Source organism: Pongo pygmaeus, chromosome 12 (assembly GCF_028885625.2).
Source record: "Pongo pygmaeus isolate AG05252 chromosome 12, NHGRI_mPonPyg2-v2.0_pri, whole genome shotgun sequence".
Taxonomy (NCBI): domain Eukaryota; kingdom Metazoa; phylum Chordata; class Mammalia; order Primates; family Hominidae; genus Pongo; species Pongo pygmaeus.
Window position 1 is genome coordinate 46,734,340 of NC_072385.2, and position 20,668 is coordinate 46,755,007.

At 40.7% G+C, this 20,668-nt stretch overlaps 1 protein-coding gene across 1 annotated transcript in view; it reads right to left on the reverse strand.

Annotated features, from left to right (window-relative positions):
- Positions 1 to 10,057: 10,057 nt before the first annotated feature.
- KDM3A (lysine demethylase 3A) overlaps positions 10,058 to 20,668 on the reverse strand; it is a 53,732-nt gene continuing 43,121 nt past the window's right edge. The window contains exons 18-26 of the mRNA XM_054475770.2: positions 20,097 to 20,333; positions 18,637 to 18,808; positions 17,762 to 17,849; positions 16,929 to 17,059; positions 13,339 to 13,458; positions 13,117 to 13,256; positions 11,721 to 11,897; positions 11,502 to 11,636; positions 10,058 to 10,739 (exon numbers count right to left, since the gene is read on the reverse strand). Coding sequence (XP_054331745.1) covers positions 10,659 to 10,739; positions 11,502 to 11,636; positions 11,721 to 11,897; positions 13,117 to 13,256; positions 13,339 to 13,458; positions 16,929 to 17,059; positions 17,762 to 17,849; positions 18,637 to 18,808; positions 20,097 to 20,333 — 1,281 coding nt within the window. The 3' untranslated portion in view covers positions 10,058 to 10,658. The remainder of the gene's footprint in view (positions 10,740 to 11,501; positions 11,637 to 11,720; positions 11,898 to 13,116; positions 13,257 to 13,338; positions 13,459 to 16,928; positions 17,060 to 17,761; positions 17,850 to 18,636; positions 18,809 to 20,096; positions 20,334 to 20,668) is intronic.

Genomic DNA, 20,668 nt, shown 5'->3' on the forward strand with positions numbered 1-20,668 from the left:
ATGAGCCACTGCCCCTAGCCAAGACTGTCTTTTCTCCATTTTATTGCATTTGTTTCCTTGTCAAAGATCAGTTGACTATATTTGTGTGGGGCTATTTCTGGGCTCCCTGTTTGTTTCCAGTGATTATGTCTATTTTTTCACCATTACCACCCTATCTTGATGACTCTAGCTTTATAGTGAGTCTTAAAGTTGGGTAGTATCAGTCTTCTGACCTTTTTCTCTTTCGATATTGTGCCAGCTATTCTGGGTCTTTTGCCTCTCCATGTAAACTTTAGAACCAGTTTGTCAAGATCCACAAAATATCTTGCTGGGTTTTGAATGGGATTGCATTGAATCCACAGGTCAAGTTGGCAAAAACTGAGATACAGCAATGCCAGTTTATTGTTTTATGATAGCCTTAATCCAGCTAGTTTCTTCACAGGATGATGTTGGAAATATGGGATGCTCATAATCCCTGAGTATTTTTTATGTGGATAATTAAACTTTTTCTGGGTGGATGGTTGGATAGCCAGAATAGTGATAACCTCTCTTCCAGCCACTCAAATAAAATGATATAAACATAGGGTTGGTTTGTTTTAATTGTTGAGAGATCATGTTTTTTTCACTCTTGCTCTCAGGTAAGGAAAGAGCACTGTTGGTTCACGCATTCCTTTTTCCCTCATACACTTTGTTGGGCACTGATGTGGTTTGGCTCTGTGTTCCCACCCAAATCTCATGTTGAATTGTGATCCTGAGTGTTGGAGGTGGGGCCTGGTGGGAGGTGACTGGATCATGGGGGCAGATTTTCCCCTTGCTGTTCTCATGATAGTGAGTTCTCATGAGATCTGGTTGTTTAAAAATGTATAGCACTTCCTGCTTCACTCTCTCCTGCTCCACCATGTGAAGAAGGTGCCTTTGCCCTTCCGCCACGACTGTTAAGTTTCCTGAGGCCTCCCCAACCACGCCTCCTGTACAGCCTGTGGAACTGTGAGTCAGTTAAACCTCTTTCTTCATTAATTACTCAGTCTCAGGTGGTTTTTTATGGCACTGTGAGGACGGACTAATACAGAAAATTGGTACCAGAGAAGTGGGGTATTGCTATAAAATACCTGAAAATGTGGAAGTGACTTTGGAACTGGGTAAAGGGCAGAGGTTGGAACAGTTTGGAGGGCTCAGAAGACAGGAAGATGAGGGAAAGTTTGCAACTTCCTAGAGACTTGTTGAATGGTTGTGACCAAAGTGCTGATAGTGATATGGACAGTGAAGTCCAGGCTGAGCTGGTCTCAGATGGGAGATGAGAATCTTATTCGGAACTGGAGTGAAGGTCACTCTTGGCTGTGCTTTAGCAAAGAGAGTGGTGGCATTGTGCCCCTGCTCTAGAGATCTGTGAACTCTGAACTCAAGAGGGTATCTAGCAGAAAAAATTTCTAAGCAGCAAAGTGTTCAAGATGTAGCCTGATTGCTTCTAAAAGCCTATGCTCATTTGCATGAACAAAGAAATGAACTGTAAGTGGAACTTATATTTAAAACAGAAGCTGAGCTTTTATAAAAGTTTGGAGAATTTGCAGCCCAACCATGTGGTAAAAATAAAAAAGAAAAATCCATTTTCTGGGGAGGAATTCAAGGCTGCAGAAATTTGCATAAGAAGAGCCTCATGTTAATAGCCAAGAGAGTGAGGAAAATGCCTCCAGAGCATTTCAGAAACCTTCACAGCAGCTCCTCCCATCACAGGCATGGAAGCCTAGGAGGGAGAAATGGTTTTGTGGGCCAGGCCCAGGGCCCCACTGTTCTGTGCAGCCTTGGGACATGGCGCCCTGCATCCCAGCCACTCCAGCTCCAGCTCCAGCTGTGACTAAAAGGGGCCAAGGTACAGCTTGGGCTGCTGCTTCAGAGGGTGCAAGCCCCAAGCCTTAGTGGCTTTCATGTGGTGTTAGGCAGGTGTGCAGAAGAGTTGAGGTTTAGGAACCTCTACCTAGATTTCAGAGGATGTATGGAAACACCTGGATGTCCAGGCAGAAGTTTGCTGCAGAGGTAGAGCCCTCATAGATAACCTCTGCGAGGGCAGTGTGGAGGGGAAATGTGGGGTTGGAGCCCACACAGAGTCCCCACTGGGGCACTGCCTAGTGGAGCTATGGGAAGAGGGCCACCATCCACCAGACCCCAGAATTGTAGATCCACTGACAGCTTGCACTGTGCACCTGTAAAAGTTGCAAGCAGTTTAATGCCAGCCTGTGAAAGCAGCTGTGGGGGCTATATGCAGAGCCACAGAGGCAGAGCTGCCCAAGGCCTTGGGAGCCCACCCCTTGTGTCAGTGTGGCCTGGATGTGAGACATGGAGTCAAAGATCATTTTGGAGGTTTGAGATTTAACGACTGCCCTCCTGGATTTTGGACTTGCATGGGGCCCATAGCCCCTTTGTTTTGGCTGACTTCTCCTATTTGGAATGGGAGCATTTACCCAATGCCTGTATCCCCATTGTATCTTGGAAGTAACTGACTTATTTTTGATTTTACAGGCTCATAGGAGGAAGGGACTTGGCTGGTCTCAGATGAGACTTGACTTGGACATTTGAGTTAATGCTGGAATGAGTTAAGACTTTAGGGGGCTGTTGGGAAGGCATGATTGTGTTTTGAAATGTGAGGACATGACATGAGATTTGGGAGGGGCCAGGGGTGGAATGATATGGGTTTGGCTGTGTGTCCCCACCCAAATCTCATGGTGAATTGTGATCCTGAGTCTTGGAGGTGGAGCCTGGTGGGAGGTGATTGGATCATGGGGGCGGATTTCCCCCTTGCTGTTCTCATGACAGTGAGTTCTCATGAGGCCTGGTTAAGTGTGTAGCACTTCCCCCTTTGCTTGCTCTCTCCGTCTGCCATGTGAAGAAGGTGCTTGCTTTCCCTTCACCCTTCTGTCATGACTGCAAGTTTCTTGAGGCCTCCCAGCCATGCTTCCTGTACAGCCTGCAGAACTGTGAGTTAATTAAACCTCTTTTCTTCATAAATTATCCAGTCTCAGGTAGTTCTTTATAGCAGTGTGAAAATGGACTAACGCACGCATCACTGGAGACAAAGTGAGTCAGACACTTAGTCCTAGAAGGGCGTATGATGTGGAAGGCAAATAATGGTTGTACAGATGTGCAATAAAAGTTTCTCCATTTTCAGGTACTCAACTTGGATCCAGCAATAGCAGCATCAGCTCCCACCCACCCCATCCCACATCTCACCCCAAACACATATAGGATCTACTTGGTGCCCTAATAAAACCATTTATTCATTTCCAAGGGCACTCAAACTATCATTTCATACCACCATCTCATTTTTGTTTTGAAACATAGCTTTTTAAAAATCACTTTTCAGCTTGAGGTGGTCACCTAGTAGTTCATTCCAGGCAGGCTGTTTTCAGCTTGAGGTGGTCACCTAGTAGTTCATTCCAGGCAGGCTGTAACCTGACCATCTCTGTCTCATCTCCTATCAAAGATGTCTTCCAGAACACTTAGCAATTATACAGCTCACATGGCTTTAGGCACCTTGATTTTATGTATTTCCAGGTGTTTGTCTTGGAACTTCTGGAGAGATGGGGTTCTGACTCATTTGTTGTTTCCAAATAGTACTAGTCATGTCTGCTTTGGGCCTTTTCCCAATCCCACAACTGACAAATCATACAGCTTTCAAAGCTTTCATTAACTGGGACCATTTTTCTTGTCCTACTGTAGTGACAGGTGCTCTTCAAATGATAATCTTGATTATCAGTAAGAAAAGGATCTTAGACTTGGAAATGTTTGGTTAAAATAAACATAAAACAGGTTTTCTTTAGAACGTTTCTAAGGCTTTCATATGCTTTTTCCAAATTTATTTGACCAATACAGTTTTCTTTTGAGGCATCAGAATTAACATCCCCCAGCCACTGAACCATCTCAGAAATGCAGATCTAAGCCATAGTGGGGAAATACCTTGTTTTAGGGTAAGGAAGTTCTTTCCTGTACATAATTATAGTTTCAAAAATAGATTTATAGAATATCAGCAAGATGCTGGAGTAGACAGGTTCAAACACCCATCCTTCCAGAGAGGGGAACACCCCTGAACCCACTTTGTCAGAGCTCTGGAAAACAAAGGTTACTGTAAAGCAACCAAGTAAATCTGGATTAAGAAAAAGGAAACTTAATACTGGTAAGAAAGCTTTGTGTCATTTTTACTTGCCCCTCCTAGCATGGCAGTGGTCTTGAATACAGCAGCCCACAGACCCTGGTCCTTGGTTCCAGAGGGAACAAAGCAGGCCTTATTCACAAGTTATATGTGTCTGCCGTAAACCTGTCTGGGAGACTAACACAAGGTGCTCATCTCCGGTTTGCCTGAGAACCTCCTTGGCAGAAAAGCTGCAGGCATTGCTTGAAAACACTGTAAGGCAATCAGGAAAAAAGTGCGCCTTTTACCTGAGGGTGAAAGATTATAGTTGAAATATACAATGGACTGCCTAAAACCTGGGAAGAAAAGCTGGGGAGGTAAAAGAAACCATGGACAAATGAACTAAAAAGGAAACCAGGAAAACACTATGAATGAAATCTCAATAAAGAAACAAAGTATAAAATAGAACCACACACAAACGCTGGAGCTCAAATGTATACTAACTGAAATTTTTGAAAATACACTAGAGGGGTTCAACAGCAGGTTTGAGCAGGTACAAAGAGGAATCAGCAAACTTGAAAACAGAATAATTGAGAAAAATACAGTCTGAGGCTGGGCTTGGTGGCTCATGCCTGTAATCCCAGCACTTTAGGAGGCCAAGGCAGGAGAATTGCTTGAGCACAGGAGTTTGAAACTAGCCTGGGCAACATGGCGAGACCCCATCACTACAAAAAATAAAAAATTAGCCAGGCATAGTGGCACACACCTGTAGTTCCCAGCAACTTGGAGGCTGAACTGGGAGGAGGATCACCTCAGCCTGGGAGGTTGAGGCTGCAATGAGCTGTGATCATGCCACTGCACTCCAGCCTGGGTGACAGAGTGAGACCCTGTCTCAAAAAATCAGTCTAAGGAACAGAAAAAGAATGAAGAAAAGCCAAAGGACTTGTGGAAGCCCATCAAGCTCACCAACGTACACATTATGGCAGTATCAGAGGGAAAAGAAACAAAAAGACAATATTTGAAGATATAATGGGTGAAAACCTCTAAAATCTGAAAGAATCCAAGAAACTCAATTCCAAACAGGATAAACCCAAAGGGATCCATAATGAGACACGATAGACAAACTTAAAAAAAAATCTTTAAAGCAGCAAGAGAGAAGTGACTCATTATGTAAAAGTGATCCTCAATGTAATTTCTTATCAGAATCCATGGGGTCCAGAAGGCTGTAACGATAACATATTCAAGATGCTGGGGAGAAAAAAGCTGTCAATGAAGAATTATATTCCAGGAAAATTATCCTTCAAGAATGAAGGAGACTAAGACATTCCCTGAAAAGCAAAAATGAAGGGAGTTTGTTTCTAGCAGATCTGCCATACAGTAAATGCTAAAGCGAGACCTTAAGGCTGAAATGAAAGAACACTAGACTAACTTAAAGTCATACAAAAAAGTAATAAGAGCACTAGTAAAGATAATTCCAAGTAAATATAAAAGTCAATTATACTTCTGGTTTGTAATTCATTTTTTCCTATTTTTTGCCTTAAGGCAAATATGCATAAATAAAAATCAATGTTAATGGGCACAATGTATACAGATGTAATCTGTGACAATAACACTATAAATATGGAGGGATGAAGATGTATAGCGGCAGAGTTTTTGTATACTATCGCAGTTTATAAGCCAGGTGCAATGGCTCACGCCTGTGATCTTAGCACTTCGGGAGGCTGAGGTGGGTGGACTGCTTGAAGCAGCCCAGGAGTTTGAGACCAGTCTGGGCAACAGTGAGACCTCGTCTCTACAAAAAAATAAAAAATAAAAAAATTAGCTGAGTGTGGTGGCGCATGCCTGTAGTCCCAGCTACTCAGGAAGCTGAGGTGGGAAGATCACTTGAGCCCAGGTGGCAGATGCAGTGAGCCAAGACTGTGCCACTGCACTCCAGCCTGGGTGACACAGTGAGGCCCTGTCTCAAAAATGAAACAAGAAAAACTCCCAAAGTTTGTAAAGCTTAAGATGTTAACTGCAGTTCCTGAGGGAATAACCAAGAAAATAACTTAAAAATATACACAAAAGGAAAGAAAAGGGGTACACTACAAAGTTTCAACTAAATATGAAATAAAGCAGTAATGGTGGGATTTTAAGTAACAAAAACCAGATAAAACATACAGAAGACAGCTAAAAAGCAGAAGTCAGTCATCTAATTACTCTAAATGTATTAAACTCCAATTAAAAGGCAGATGGAAGGGATAAAAAACATGATCTACCTATATGCTGACAATTTAGATACAAAGAAAAAAAGGTTAAAAGTAAAAGGATGGAAAAGAGCCCATAGAAATGGTAACCACGAGAAAGCTGGGGTTATCTATATAATTGTCAGACAAAACAGATTTCAGTTTAAGATTTCAAGACACCAAAGAAGGACATTATATGTTGATAAAAGGACCAATCCATTAAGAAGATATGATAATTATAAACATATATGCAATTATAAACATATATGCACCTAACAACAGAACTTCCAAAAGACATGAAGCAAAAATTGCCACAATTGAAGACAGAAATAGTTCTACAGTAATAGCTGGAGACTTCAATATCCCACTTTCAATAACGAACATGACAACCAAGCAGAACATTAATAAAGAAACAAAGGGCTTGGATGACATTATATACCAAATAGACCCAACAGACATACAGAATGACCCACCCAACAACAGCAATATATACATTGTTCTCAAATGCAAGTGGGACATTCTCCAGCATAAACCATATGGACACAAAACAAGTCTCAAGAAATTTAAAAAGACTGAAATTATACAAAGTATCTTTGCCAACCAGGATGGAATAAAATTAGAAATCAGTAACAGAGGAAAACTAAAAAATTCACAAATATGTGGAAATTAACACAATCTTAAACAACCAAAGGGTCAAGGAAGAAATCACAAGGGAAATTTGAAAATACCTGAGACATTGCTCATGCCTGTAATCCCAGCACTTTGGGAGGCTGAGGTGGGCGTATCACAAGGTCAAGAGATTGAGACCACCCTGGCCAACATGGTGAAAACCTGTCTCTACCAAAAATACAAAAATTAGCTGGGCATGGTGGCACGTACCTGTAGTGCCAGCTACTTGGGAGGCTGAGGGAGGAGAATCGTTTGAACCCAGGAGGCAGAGGTTGCAGTGAGCCGAGATCGCACCACTCCACTCCAGCCTGGTGACAGAACAAGACTCTGTCTCAAAAAAAAAAAAAAAAAAAAACCTGAGATAAATGAAAACACAACATGCCAAAACATAGGGGATGCAGCAAAAATAATGCTCAGAGGGAAATTTATGGCTATAAATACCTATATTAAATGAGAAGAAAGATTTTGTATCAATAATTGTCATAGTCCATTCAGACTCCTATAACAATATACTTTAGACTGGGTAATTTACCAAAAAAAAAAAAAAACAAATTTATTGCTCACAGTACCACAGATTTTCCAGAGGCTGGAAAGCACAAGATTTGGGCAGCAGCAGATTTGGTGTCTGGTAAGGGCTTGCTCTCTGTTTCCTGGATGGTGCCCTCTGGCTGTGTTTTCACATTCCCGAAAGGTTAGGGGAACTTGCTTGAGCCTCTTTGATAAGGGCCCTAATCCCACTCATGAAGGTGAAGCCCTCGCGAGTAACTTACTTTCCAAAGGCTCCACCTCTTAATACTATTACATTGGATATTAGATTCCAATATATGAATTTTGAGAGTCAACAACATTCAGACCATAGCAATAACCTAACTGTACACTTTAAGGAACCAGAAAAAAAGAGGAACAAACTAAACCCCAGGACTAGCTGAAGGACAGACAAAGATTAGAGCAGATATAAATGAAATTGGAAACAGAAAAATAGTACAGAAAATCAACAAAATCAAAAGACAGTTCTATAAAAATACCAACAAAATTAACAGGATGAGGGCAGAAGTTACTAAAATCAGATATGAAATAGGAGAAACCACCACCCACTTTACACAAATAAAAAGGATTTTAAGAGAATGCTATAAACAATTGTATCTCAATATATCAGCAATATCCTGATACCAGTTTCAAACAAAGATACCACAAGAAAAACTACAACAAACCCTTATGGTTACAGATGCAGACATCCTCCAAATACTAGAAAATCAAGTCCAGTAACCTATTAAGTGGACTATACACCACAACCAAGTGAGATTTATCTTAGGAATACAAAGGTGGTTCATCATATGAAAATTATTCAGTGTATATGCCACATTAATAAAATGAAGAATGGAGGAAAAACCACGTGATTTCTACTGTTGCAGAAAAAAAACATATGACAAAATCCAACACCCTTTCAGGATAAAAAAAGAAAACAACAAAAACTTAAGAAATAGAAGAGAACTTCCTTAACAGCATAAAGGCCATAGATGAAAAATACACAGCTAAATCACTCTGAAAGCTTTCCCCTAAAGGTGAGGAACAAGACAAGGATGCCCACTTTCACTACTTTTATTCAACATGGAACTGAAAATTCTAGCCAGAGCAATTAGGCAAGAAAAAGAAAGGTATCCAGATTATATACAGGAGTAAGTAAAATTATCCCTGTTCACGGATGGCATGATTTTATATCTATAGTTGCAAACTACAAACCAACACCAAAAATCAGTTGCATTTATAAATGCTAGCAATACAAAAAGAAAAATCATTTCATTTATCATAGCAAAAAAAGAATAAAATACCTAGGAATAAATTTAACCACGAAGGTACAAAACTCATGCAACTGAAAACTACAAAACATTGCTTAAAGAAATTGAAGAAGACACCAATAAATGGAAACACAACATCCCATGCTCATGGATTGCAAGAAGTAAATTGTTAAGATGACACCCAAAGGAACATACAGGTTCAATGCAATCTCTATTAATACCCAGATGGTGTTTTTTTGCAGAAATAGAAAAACCTATCCCAAAATTCATATGGAATTTCCAGTGACCCTGATTAAAACAATCATGAAAAAGAAGACCAAAGTTGGAGAACTCACAGTTGTTGATTTTAAAACTTACTACAAAGTAGCAGAAATCAAAACAGTGCAGTATTGGCATAAAGACAGATACACAGACCAATGGAATATGAGAGCCTAGTAATATGCTTTCCCATCTATGATCAATTGATTTTTAACTAGAGTGCCAGGACCATTCAATGGGGGAAAGAACAGTGTTTGACAAATGTTGCTGGGAAAACTGGATATCCATATTCAAAAAAATGAAGTTGAATCTTTACACCTTATTTAATAATTAACTCAAAATAGGTCAAAGACTTAATTTAAGGGCTAAAATTTTAAAACTCCTGGAAGAAAGCATTAGAGCACATCTTTGACCTTAGATTTGGCAATGGGTTCTTAAATTTAATACTGATCCTCTGGCCTCCTACTCAGCTCACAAGTTAAAACTCAGGTTCTAGGCTTTGTCTATGTACTGATTTCAGTGTTTAATTCCTTTTTTTAAAGAAATTAAATGAAAGAGTGGCCTAGGAGAATCAGTGGGCTAAAGACAGGCGCTTCTGTGAATTTTTTTCCTTCACAGAGATGAATATTTTAGGTAGTACTGTCCTAGAACTTGTAATTTCATTTTCCTTCATAAACTTACATTATGAAGGGCCATAAAACGAAGTGTTTCATTACTTACCTTTTTAGAACCATTTAACCTGGCACTATTTGGTTTCTTGGCTAATTAATTCCTGTTTCTAAATTTAATTAATTGGTGGTGTTTCCTTGACAAAGTGTGACAGGGTTTCTACGTGGCTGAGCAGAAATTTCCATGTTAGCTTTGTAATAATCACTAAGAAAATCACTATAGCATCTAATTTCTTTCTTTGCTTTTAAGAAGAGTTCTTGGAGCAATCCATTACACCTGCATTTGAAGAAAGTTGTGTTGAAATTACAATGAAAGGATAATGCCAATAAACTGAGCCAAAATATTATATGAATATTTTAATGCAAAATGCTTAACACTTAAAATTAGCAAAGCTTCATTTAAATTAAAATTCCATTTAACTAAAGATGGTTAACCCCAAGAAATTGTACAGTAGTTGATTTCTGCTATATAATGCCAGTCCTATGCCATACAATAAGAACTGCAACATTAGCTGTCACTTCCTCCATTGCTCTTCTGGACCCTAAGGGATGAGGGAGGGGACTCAGACACAAAAAAAATACAACCCAAATAAACTGTGCAGTGATTCCTAATAGTTATAAACCCAATCTAAGTTGTCCAAACAGCTGAAGAATAACTGCAGGTATTGTTCCAGAGCTGATATGAGGTTTTGCTTTTACAGCCTGGTAAAAGTTCTGCACTAGGTGAGAAGTCACAGTTTAAGGATGCATGTTCTGTAAATAGTTACTACATATACACATTTACTGTCTGTAAACACTAGAAATATACATTAGACAGAGTACCCTCACAAGTTGGGTACAGTTTAAAAAAGAAGATGAGGTAACATGAATCTCAAAGTCCACAGGAATCCTGCCTGAAGAGTTTGAACAGCTGCCTGTAATTCATTTCCAATGTGCAGGGAGATTAAGGTTTGCCAAAACTGGATTCACTGGCTTTCAGCATAGCAACTGCATCTTTCACTGCATGGTAGATAACATTCTTCACCTAAAAATAATAGGAGAAAATATGGTCATTTTACATTTAAATCTAAAAACTGTCACTAAGAATAAACTTCCTCCTAACCAATTTTATTACCTTCTCTCAGAATTTAAAATTCAATATTCATATGAAATGTCAACATTGCAAAAGGTCCCTGGGCTCCTTCAGACCAGTATTTCATATACATTTTAAACCCATGATTTCAAGAACTCATTTTCCCCCTTTTAGAGGTTTTGATACCACGTAGACCTACTCACAGTGAGTACAGGGAGAGGCGAGTTCCAAGGTACAGCTTTTATTATTTTTCCCTAATTTTCCAAACATGAAATTATGTTACATAATTCATTACTGAAATCCTTTTGAAAATACCACCCCCTCAGACCTCTTTCAGTCTCAGAGATTCAGTTCTGCTCTACCTAAGAGTGATGAGAACACTGCAGCACTGAAGGTTAAGCACTGTGTTCAAGACTCCGACAGGCAGCTGGGCCAAGATCAGAAGTCACATCTATTCATTTTCAGTACTAAGGCCTTTCTCTGTGGGGACAGTCCCTTACAGATTCTAAACAATATCAAATCAAACCAAGGTGAGATTTCCTCTTGTTCCTCCCTCACTTAAGTAGATAGATAGTAGTACTAGATATAAAGCAAGTTCATAGACTCACTGCGTACTAAGTACGATATGGCCAAGTTCACTGACTCTCTTTATAAGGTAAAGCATGGGCCATGAAGCCATAGCCAGAGAATGCTAGGAATTGGTGCTATTTTTACCTGTAATTTATCTTCATGATTGGTATGAGTCTGTGACAGATATCGGAATTCCTGAGTAAGCCAGAAGCAGTGTTTAACATGCTCTGGAGAAACAAAATCTTCAGCCACTTTGATACAGCTATATAAGTTATGAACCTGAAAAACACCAAGTGATATATCAGTTAACAAACCCAAAAGTTTATAATATAAAGAGATTAAAGAAAAAGTAATGATCCTTGCCTGATGTGGAGCTCCTGCCGGGATAAACACCACATCCCCAAGAAACTGTACAATAGCCCAGCCTTGAACTCCATACTCTTGATGAAGACGCTTTCTTAATGATCGGTCTAAATACCAGCTTTGATCATGAATAGGATCATGGTCTGCTGGGTTTTCTTGACCTTGCTCTTCTGATACCTAGAATACATTCAAAATATTATGCAACTCGGTAACATGCTAAGGCCCAATAAGCCATTGTTTTCCTCTAAACAGTGTTGACAGTTCATAAATGTCAGGCCTTCTTCAACTTAAGTGCCCCCATTGGCAGAAAAAGACTAGTAGTATCAAAGACTTCAGCTGAATGAACCAACAGAAGAATGACGAAGAAAATGTGATGTCAGTTCCCATAAACCATGACTGACAGGCTCTGCATAAGTTTGTAAATACTGTATTTAAACAATATTTTAGTCTAGATTTTTAAACATAAGTAGGCTCAGGCTCCTTATAAATGAACTTGTTTTAAAGTTATTAGAAACCTGTCTTTACTTAATCTGACTTACGAAACAGTCCCAAAGACAGCTGCAGATTAGACTTGTTTATCCTTGATCCAGTAACTGGTAAAGCAGAGACTCAGAGTGACAATATCAAAAGAACAATATGGTGACCAAGCTGGTTTTCTGGAAGAGCCAAATGATCCTTAGCCAGAAACACTCTGATTCAAACAAATGCTTGTTAAAGACATACTTGGGGCCAGCTAACAGGTTAGGAATGTTCATATTCAAGACTCATGAATGACTAAATATCAGCCAAAGACACCTGAGTTGCAACCGGCAGCCTCAGTGCCAAACAAGTTTAAAACTGAACACGACTCACCTTTCTAGTTGCCTAGAATTTCCACACATAGCCCTTGCCAAAAAAAAAAACCTGCCAACTACAGGGGAAACCTAGAATCTTCCAAATCCCTGCATCCCTTGCTAATAACAAGTAGGGCCACTTGCTACAGGACAGTGGACAAAACCAAACTTAGTAACTCACTCAGAACATGGTCACTCAGGGCCAAGGATACACGAACGTCTGAAGTGCTCAGATTCTCAAGGCAATAAAAACCAATATATGCTGGGAGATGATAAGATGAACTAACTTCTAACTTGAAAGCAGGGAACAAAAATCTCTAAATGCACTCTAACACAAAACACAGACATAAAAGACAAGGCCTGCTTTTTTTAGAAGTGCAACCCTAATCATTTAGAATCCTTGTTCCTTAGCAACCACCTTCAGCCTATTCAATCTGACAGGTACAGATTTAACTTTTCAGGTTGTGACAATTCCCCTAGCCAAGCCAGTCAGTTCACCACATGTAGTAACATAATATTGCTATTCTCTATGCCTCTGTTCACACATGCCATAAGAAGCACACCTTTTTAAGAAATTCCCTTATCTTCTCCGTGTCCTTTGCAGCATATATGTGCCACAGTGCTCCTGGCTTCTCTTTTCCTTCAATAAATCGCTTTATTGTGAGTTCGTCAGAATCTCCATCTTGGATGGTCTTAAGGACTTCTAGAGCAAGAAGAGAAAGCAAATATCAGACCACAGGCCCTGGCTCAAAGAGTAAGCTCTCCTTTTATGCTCAGCACCCTACCTTCTTCTTGCTCACATTGTCCTTTGGGAATTCCCACATAGACCATGACATTAGCTGCATCAGATACATCTAAGTGAAGATTTGTTGTTCCATATTTCCGATCTTCAGGAGTGATTAATCCTGCAAAAACAAAGTGCCTTAAGTTTATGAAAGACAACAAAGGCTGCCAGTCTTTCCACTACCTACCTGGGGGATGGTAGGTCCCTGATTGACTCTTCTGCTGAGAATAAAAATTCTGGATCAAATTATTGCAAAAAAATTCTTTAACCAATCAATGTGCTAGCAAGAAAAGAAGGAATACTCAGAAGCCAAAAACAGCAGGAAATGGAAGTGGTACAGCAGGAAATGGAAGTGGTAAAGCAGGCTTCCGAAGCTGGGATTTGCCAAAAGGACATCTGCTAGATCAAGTGAGCTCAGGCTTTGATTGTTGCCACAGCCTAGGAGTTCTGGGGCAAGAGACAAAGCCCCAGGACCACTCGAGATGGGGAGTCCAAGGGAAAGCCCCCACCCACACACACACACATAAACCTGGAATGTCAAATGGCTATCATGAGTATAACAAGGAACACTGCCCAACGCATTCCTTGGTTCTCTCAACTGTAAAAGAGGGGTGAGGAGTGAGCCAGAACGACAGGTCCCCCGCAGTGTTCATAGTCTGTGGCTAATTCCTTGCTCACAGGAGAAGGCTCACCTTGCTCAACAATCATCCTGAAGCTTACCCTGCAGTCACCTTGGGCAACCCATTCTAACACCAGGACTCTGCTTCTTAGACTAGGCAGTAGGGAGAAGCACAGCTTGTAGTGAGCAAGCAGCGGCTGTTTTCTAACCTGTCAGCCTCTGAAAACGCCCCATAATACTGTTTTGGAGGAAGGCTTTATCTCTGGCTTGCCTGGGGCTTTGGTTTTAGAGGGTCTATACTTTTGAGAGGGCACATTTCTTCACTCCAGCTTGGGACCAGGGCCCCCAGAGCCCTGTTGTACTTTCTTTCCAGCTTGCTGAAATATCAGTCCTAGGAGTAGGTAAAGCATTTGGTATTAGGGTGAAATCATAGGATAGATGAGAGGATGATGAAAAAATATAAACAGAGAAGACAATGAAACAATTATGGCAAAAAGTTAAAAGCTGTTATATAACTGGGTGATGAGTTATATGGAGTCACTACCAGACTCTCAAGTTTTCAGTGTATTTGAAAAATAGTTCCATAGTAAAAAGCAAAATTTCAGAAAAAAGCAATTAATGTAATAGAAATAAAATGAATGAACACATGGATGATATATTATTATATGACAGCATGGATGAATATAAAAAATCTGATTCTATTTATATGAAGTTCAAAAGCAGGCTAAAAACTGAAAGAATATTGTGCAGGAATACAAATATATATGTTAACATTATAAATATAAGCAAATGATAAACACAAACTTGAAGATGGTGGTTAGACTAAGGGCAATAGGAAGAGGATGGAGCTGGGAAGAAAAGTAAGGAAAGGAGACTAGGAGGCAAAGCCTCAGCAGGACTGGCTGCCTGCTGATCCGGCCATTGCCACAGTGCAAAACGAGCAAGGAAATAACTGCTGCCCAGCCACTGGCCCAAAGTCCATCGGATCCCAGTCATGGGTAACTGTACATTGATAAAACCAGACTCTAAACCACGGTAAACTCAGATGAAACCAAAATTGTAAAAACATAATGGTCAAAGGGAAAGGAGTGCTAGACAACAAAACATCCTGAAACAAAACACCATGGACTTTTAAGGGGGAAAACAGCTGAAATAGTAGGGGCTGTTGGGTGATGGGGAGTTAAGAGTGGGGGAAGAGTAGGGAAATGGGCTCTAGCTTGGAAATTAGGAGATCTAAGTACTAGTTTCAGACCTGCCACTAGCTGCCCCTTGGAGATCCTGAACAAGTCAATGTCCCTTCTACTGTCCTCAAGTCCTGGTCCTCATTTGCAAAATGGGGGGTGTTGCAAGAACTGAAAAGAGGCTGGATTATATGATCTCTCCAAAGAGCCTTTGCACTTACTCTCATTGAAGAGTCACAGCTCAATCACGCAACCTTTGAAAAGACCACTCTAATGATGTTTACAATAAGATAGAAGGTGTTTGAAAATGAACACATCACTATTTTCATCCCCTGAATGCTTGCTTCTGGATGGGAACCATTTTGTCATAGGAAAAGCTTTTATAGAGTAACACTGCCATCTATTAGTGTCTAGGGGGAAGACCTGCTGCCAAGCTAGTTAAACCATGCAAACAATTCTTTTGAAAATTTCTCACATACCCACCTTTAAAGCTTCAGGATTTCTATAAAGCATGGATAAACTATACAATTTATTGGAAAAATGCTCTTATATACTTAAGTTTGCCCAAGATCCCAACCATGCAGCTGCTTTAATCAGTCTCTGAGGGGCTCGAGGGACAGGACCTCGAGAGAGCACACTGCAGACCCACAGCACATGGAGGACTCACCAACTGAGACCTGAGATGTGAGGAACAGGCAAGAGGCCTTGTGCCCACTGGGTCTTCTCACCCACACACCATTTCTCTGGTACCCCTACCCTGGCAGAACTATCTTGGGCATGGAGACTGCTGGGAGCTTGCACACAAAAACACTCCCCTGTCACAACAGTCCCCAACTACACTCCTGGTGGTTCCCTGAGCTGACTCAACCGTAACAGAATTGTGGGGCTGGAGTCCTTGCCCCTCTTTCCCTTCCCTCCCCCAACAGTCTTTGGAGAACATAGCAAAGACAACAACAGACCTTGTCCTTTTTGAGAAGGACACCCACAGGTCTAAGGCTAGAAATGGAAAACAACATGGAAGTAATTATGGGAGGAAGAAATAAGTAAATTTCCAAGAGGACTGGAAAAGTAGGGGCCAAATAGTAAAAATGAGTAAATAAAATTCACTGAAATATTCAAACAACTAGAACTGCATTCAACAATACATACTTCCTTCAAAATGGCCAACTCGAATCCAGCCCTAATTAAAGGCCATGTGTAAAACTGACAAAGATCTCAGTTATAATGATGATGAAAGAAAGCTCTGGTAAATGGAGAAACCAATCTTTATCCCAGGCATCCTCCTTGTTAGACAGTTAGTATTGAGTCATGTCAAAAGAATAAAAGTCCAATTCAAAGGGTACTTTGAATCCTAAGTAACTAACTTCTACTCACCAACACAGAACACTGCATTTAATTGTAGCAGATGTTAAGACAGCTGGAATGCTAGCAGATTGACCTAAATGTCCGAACACAGAAATCACTAATAAAAGTACATTCTCTCAATGATGTATCACACGCCATTAAAAGTCATCTAAAGACTAGTAAGTAACATGTAAAGATTTTACAATGTAAAATTAGGTACAGTAAAGGGAAAAACACAAAATTGCATATGCCCTACAACTGCAACTATGAAAATGAAATACACAAACATTGGCCAGGGAACGAAAGGAAATATGTAAAAATGAAAGCTGTGGCTGTATTACGCATTAGGATTATGGGTGTTTTCCACCTCTCCCTCCCACAAAATCAATTTTCCAAACATTTTGAATTGTTTTATTTCCATTTTAAAGTTAGCCATCTCCTCCTTACCATAAGCATTATACATCTTGGGACCCAGATCTGGCCGAACAAAGTAGTTTGGCAGCCTAGAGGCCAAGTTCAGTTTGCCATCTCGCCTGGTGTACTCGGGCAGTGGAATGTTGGCCATCAGATCATCAAACCTAGAACAGAACCAGGAATTTGCAAAGTAAGATTGCTTTTCTAATTCATTATTGTGTAACCTGTTTTGTTCCTTCTGCACCAAAAGGAACAAATACATCTGTGATCATGCAGACTGAGAGAGCCATCAAATATTTAAGATTAGAATTACAGTAGTTACAAAGATGTCTTCTCTCTCTCCTACAACACACAAATGTGTCAAAATCAGCTGTAACCGACCGTTCAGACAAAAGATCTCAGCAATAAATTCTAGACAAAAAGTTATGCTTAGAGATATATCATTGATTAGTTGTGACAGCCTTTTCAAAGTTTCAAGCTCAGTCAGGAAAATAGATCTACCCAGTAGATGTCTTCTTGTCTAACTCAGTGCTGTGACTATATTGTCCTGACCCTGACAGGTCAGATTCCACAACTGCCTCCAAATCAGCCTTGTAAGAAAAAGTGAGCCTCTTCTCTAGCAGGGCCTACTATGGAAAATGTGTGGTGTTCCATTAGTCAGCCAGGCCTAAAAGCCAATCACTTCTTCATCTCATCTAAAAATAAACATGCCTCCAATGACTACAGACTAGAAATGAAAAATCAGCGGCAGTATAATTACAGAACTTTTGTTATTTCCTTGAAAACTGTTTTCTCATTACCTAAAAAAAGAATTTATCCTACCAAGTCAAGGACAGAATCATCTCTCCCCACCTTCATAATCATACCTGGAAGGCATCATATCTCTAAAATCTTCTCCTGGTGGCCAGTCCTTAAGTTTCAACACCATTGGTTCTTTTTCATTTTTCAAACGATCTGAAAGGTAACCAGAATGAACTGTTACTATTTATAATTCAGAAACAGACCAAAATAAATGACAAATTAGCATTTTATGCCTCAACAATACAAATAAAATATATTTATCTCTGCAAAATTTTCATAACCTGATAAATTTAGTATACAAATATTATTTTTCCTTAATTTTCCCCTCCTACCAACTATCCACCATTTTATTTCTGCAGTGTAAAGAAATCCATTTGTACCCAGGAGGCAGCAAGGTGCAGCAAAATAAAGATCACCAACTAATGGATCTGTGTCAGGGCCTTGTCTTTCCTAGAAGCTTATTAAGCTGCTACTCATTCTTGGGAGATTCTGCCGCTCCCTTTTGCCCACTGCATGTAGGTGGTGTTTCGACAGCTGTCATCGATCCAATCTGCTCCTCCTCTACAGTGTTCCAGAAGAAGTGAGCAGCATCCCAACTAACCAACAGCAATGCACATCAACCATCAAGGGTCACAGGTGTTTAGTAAACCTAGTTTTCTGAGGCCAGCATGCAACAGAAATTACTTATTCTGCTCAGAGAGAGAGACTGACCCTATCTGATGTTCTGTCCAGGGACAACAAAGACCAACAGAACAGGTAATAATGCCTCAGGGTTTAAAAGCATAAACATTGTAACAAGGAAGGGGAGGAGGGACGTTAATTTTAAACTCCAAAATCCTGGAAAATGCTGCGGCTGCCACTGATGGGTCTCAGACTCCTGCCATTCCTGTGTCCCCTCCTTTCGCATCCTCAACCCCCTTAAAAGATCTTTCATACATACTTGGAACGTCTTCGAATCCATCCCAGAAGTCTCCTACTGTGGCTCCTGTGATGATTTCATTGGTCCTACAATTAACTAGGTCTACTTCCTGCTCACCAAACTCTTTCCTGAAGGATTCAGGTTTCCAAAGTTCAGAGTTCAATTTATGATGCACTCCAGACACCATCACTGGCTAAATGAAGAGAAGGAAGACTTTAGTCTGAACTCTGGCAGCTCTGTCCCCACTCCCGCAGGCAGTCCCTCTTCACACTGCTATTGGTATATTTCCATGGAGCTGGTGCTCTGTCTCAGAGGGTGATGTGACAGTTTCGGCTTAGTTCTCTGAGCTCCCAAAGCACCTCCAACCTTCACCATTCATCTGCTACACACCCTTGCTCTCAAACTACATGGGTAAGCATCTAGGAGAAAGGATCACCTTTCCTAGTAAGATCTCATTACTCACAGCAAGACGGACCGTGAAGAAGACAAGCGCTGGAAGGAGTGTCCAGTGACACCAGTCACCAGTGAAACAGGGTGACTGACCCCAATGTACTTGAGCCTGTTATTGCCAAGCAGGAATATGGCCTGTGACACCCCTCACTACTACTGGCTGTGTGAGGGTGCCAAATCTTTTGGCTAAGACAACCCAGAAGCTCTAACCTTTACGTGAAATAGTCTAACATTAAAATATTGACAAACAAGAAAGCAAGCCTGCTGATACACTGTATTCAGCCCATCATTTTGTTTCTTGTCTATATATGATTAAATGAGCAAATCCTATTAGTACACTGGATGGAGAAAAACACTTTTGAAAATTTATTTTTGGTTAAACACTCACATCTTTCTGTTTGGCAATTCTCCCAAATTCTTGTCCAAGAGCAGAGTGTTCCTTTAGCAAAGACCCTATCTGGCCAAACAGAGAAGCCAAAGATCCAGAAAACAGAAGCAAAACAAGAAAGCACAGAAGCAGGCCTAGAAATTATCCTAAAGATATTAACCGGCACTTAAGATCCAACAACGCTGCCCTTTGAAGCAGGCACCTGGGGACTATGTGACACCACACGGCCCTAGCCCACCTAGAATTGCCTTCAGCACAGGCTTTTCATTCAGGTAAGAGGGGTGCATGATTTTGTACCACATTTTGTCTATCTCCCAAATCCCATCAGCCTGTAGTCACACTCTCACTTTCCTCTGCTGAGGTTTACCATAGGAATTCACCAAGCCTGGATGCCCTCATCAAAAACCCAACGGGGACTGGTAGGAAGCAACAAAAACCTGACTGGAAGTCAGCTTAGGACCATCTGCCTTAAAAAGTAAGACCCACGGCCACATCCTGACCTGATTATATTCACCCGAAACAATAAAGAATAAAACAGGAGGTGAAGGAGGGGGAAAAGCCTGGGGTGGGGTTGTCAGAAGTCTGCTAAAGGAACTGAGAAGGGGGTTCTGAATACGGCAGGAGGATGGGAGGCCTACATTACCTGCCCTTGTTTCCAGCACTCCCTAAACACATTCCAGTTGCTCTTATTGTTGGGGTCTTGCAAGCACAGCAAGCGATTATCACAAAGCCAATAGTGAGGCGTGTCAAAGCCCAGAATGCTGGGCTTGATCGTTAGTCCTTGAGGCCTCTTAGATAAATCAGAAGAAGTCTTATTTTGCACCAATGAGGCAAAGATGTCATCAAGGATTTTTGGTGTATTCTTGAGTCCATTTTCTGTCTGAATTGGAGAAAGAACAAAAGTCTCAAATATGTCATTCCCCTACCATCAAGAAACTCCATTCCCATAATGATGAGTATAGATACATATCCAGAAGATTCCAAGCCATGACCCCCCAGGCAAAGAGGTACGTCCCCTGTCCCCACTTGACAACTCATAGAAGTGAGGTAACAGGAGAAAGTGGCCCGGCCCAGAACTATAGTCCCATAAAATCCATCCTCCAGTGACTCAGCCTTCTGAACCCACAAAGATAAGTATGTGATTCAGTCTCCTTTCTACTTTCAGTTCCAAATTCTCTACTCTCTTCCTGTTCTGTCTTCAACTTTACAACATGG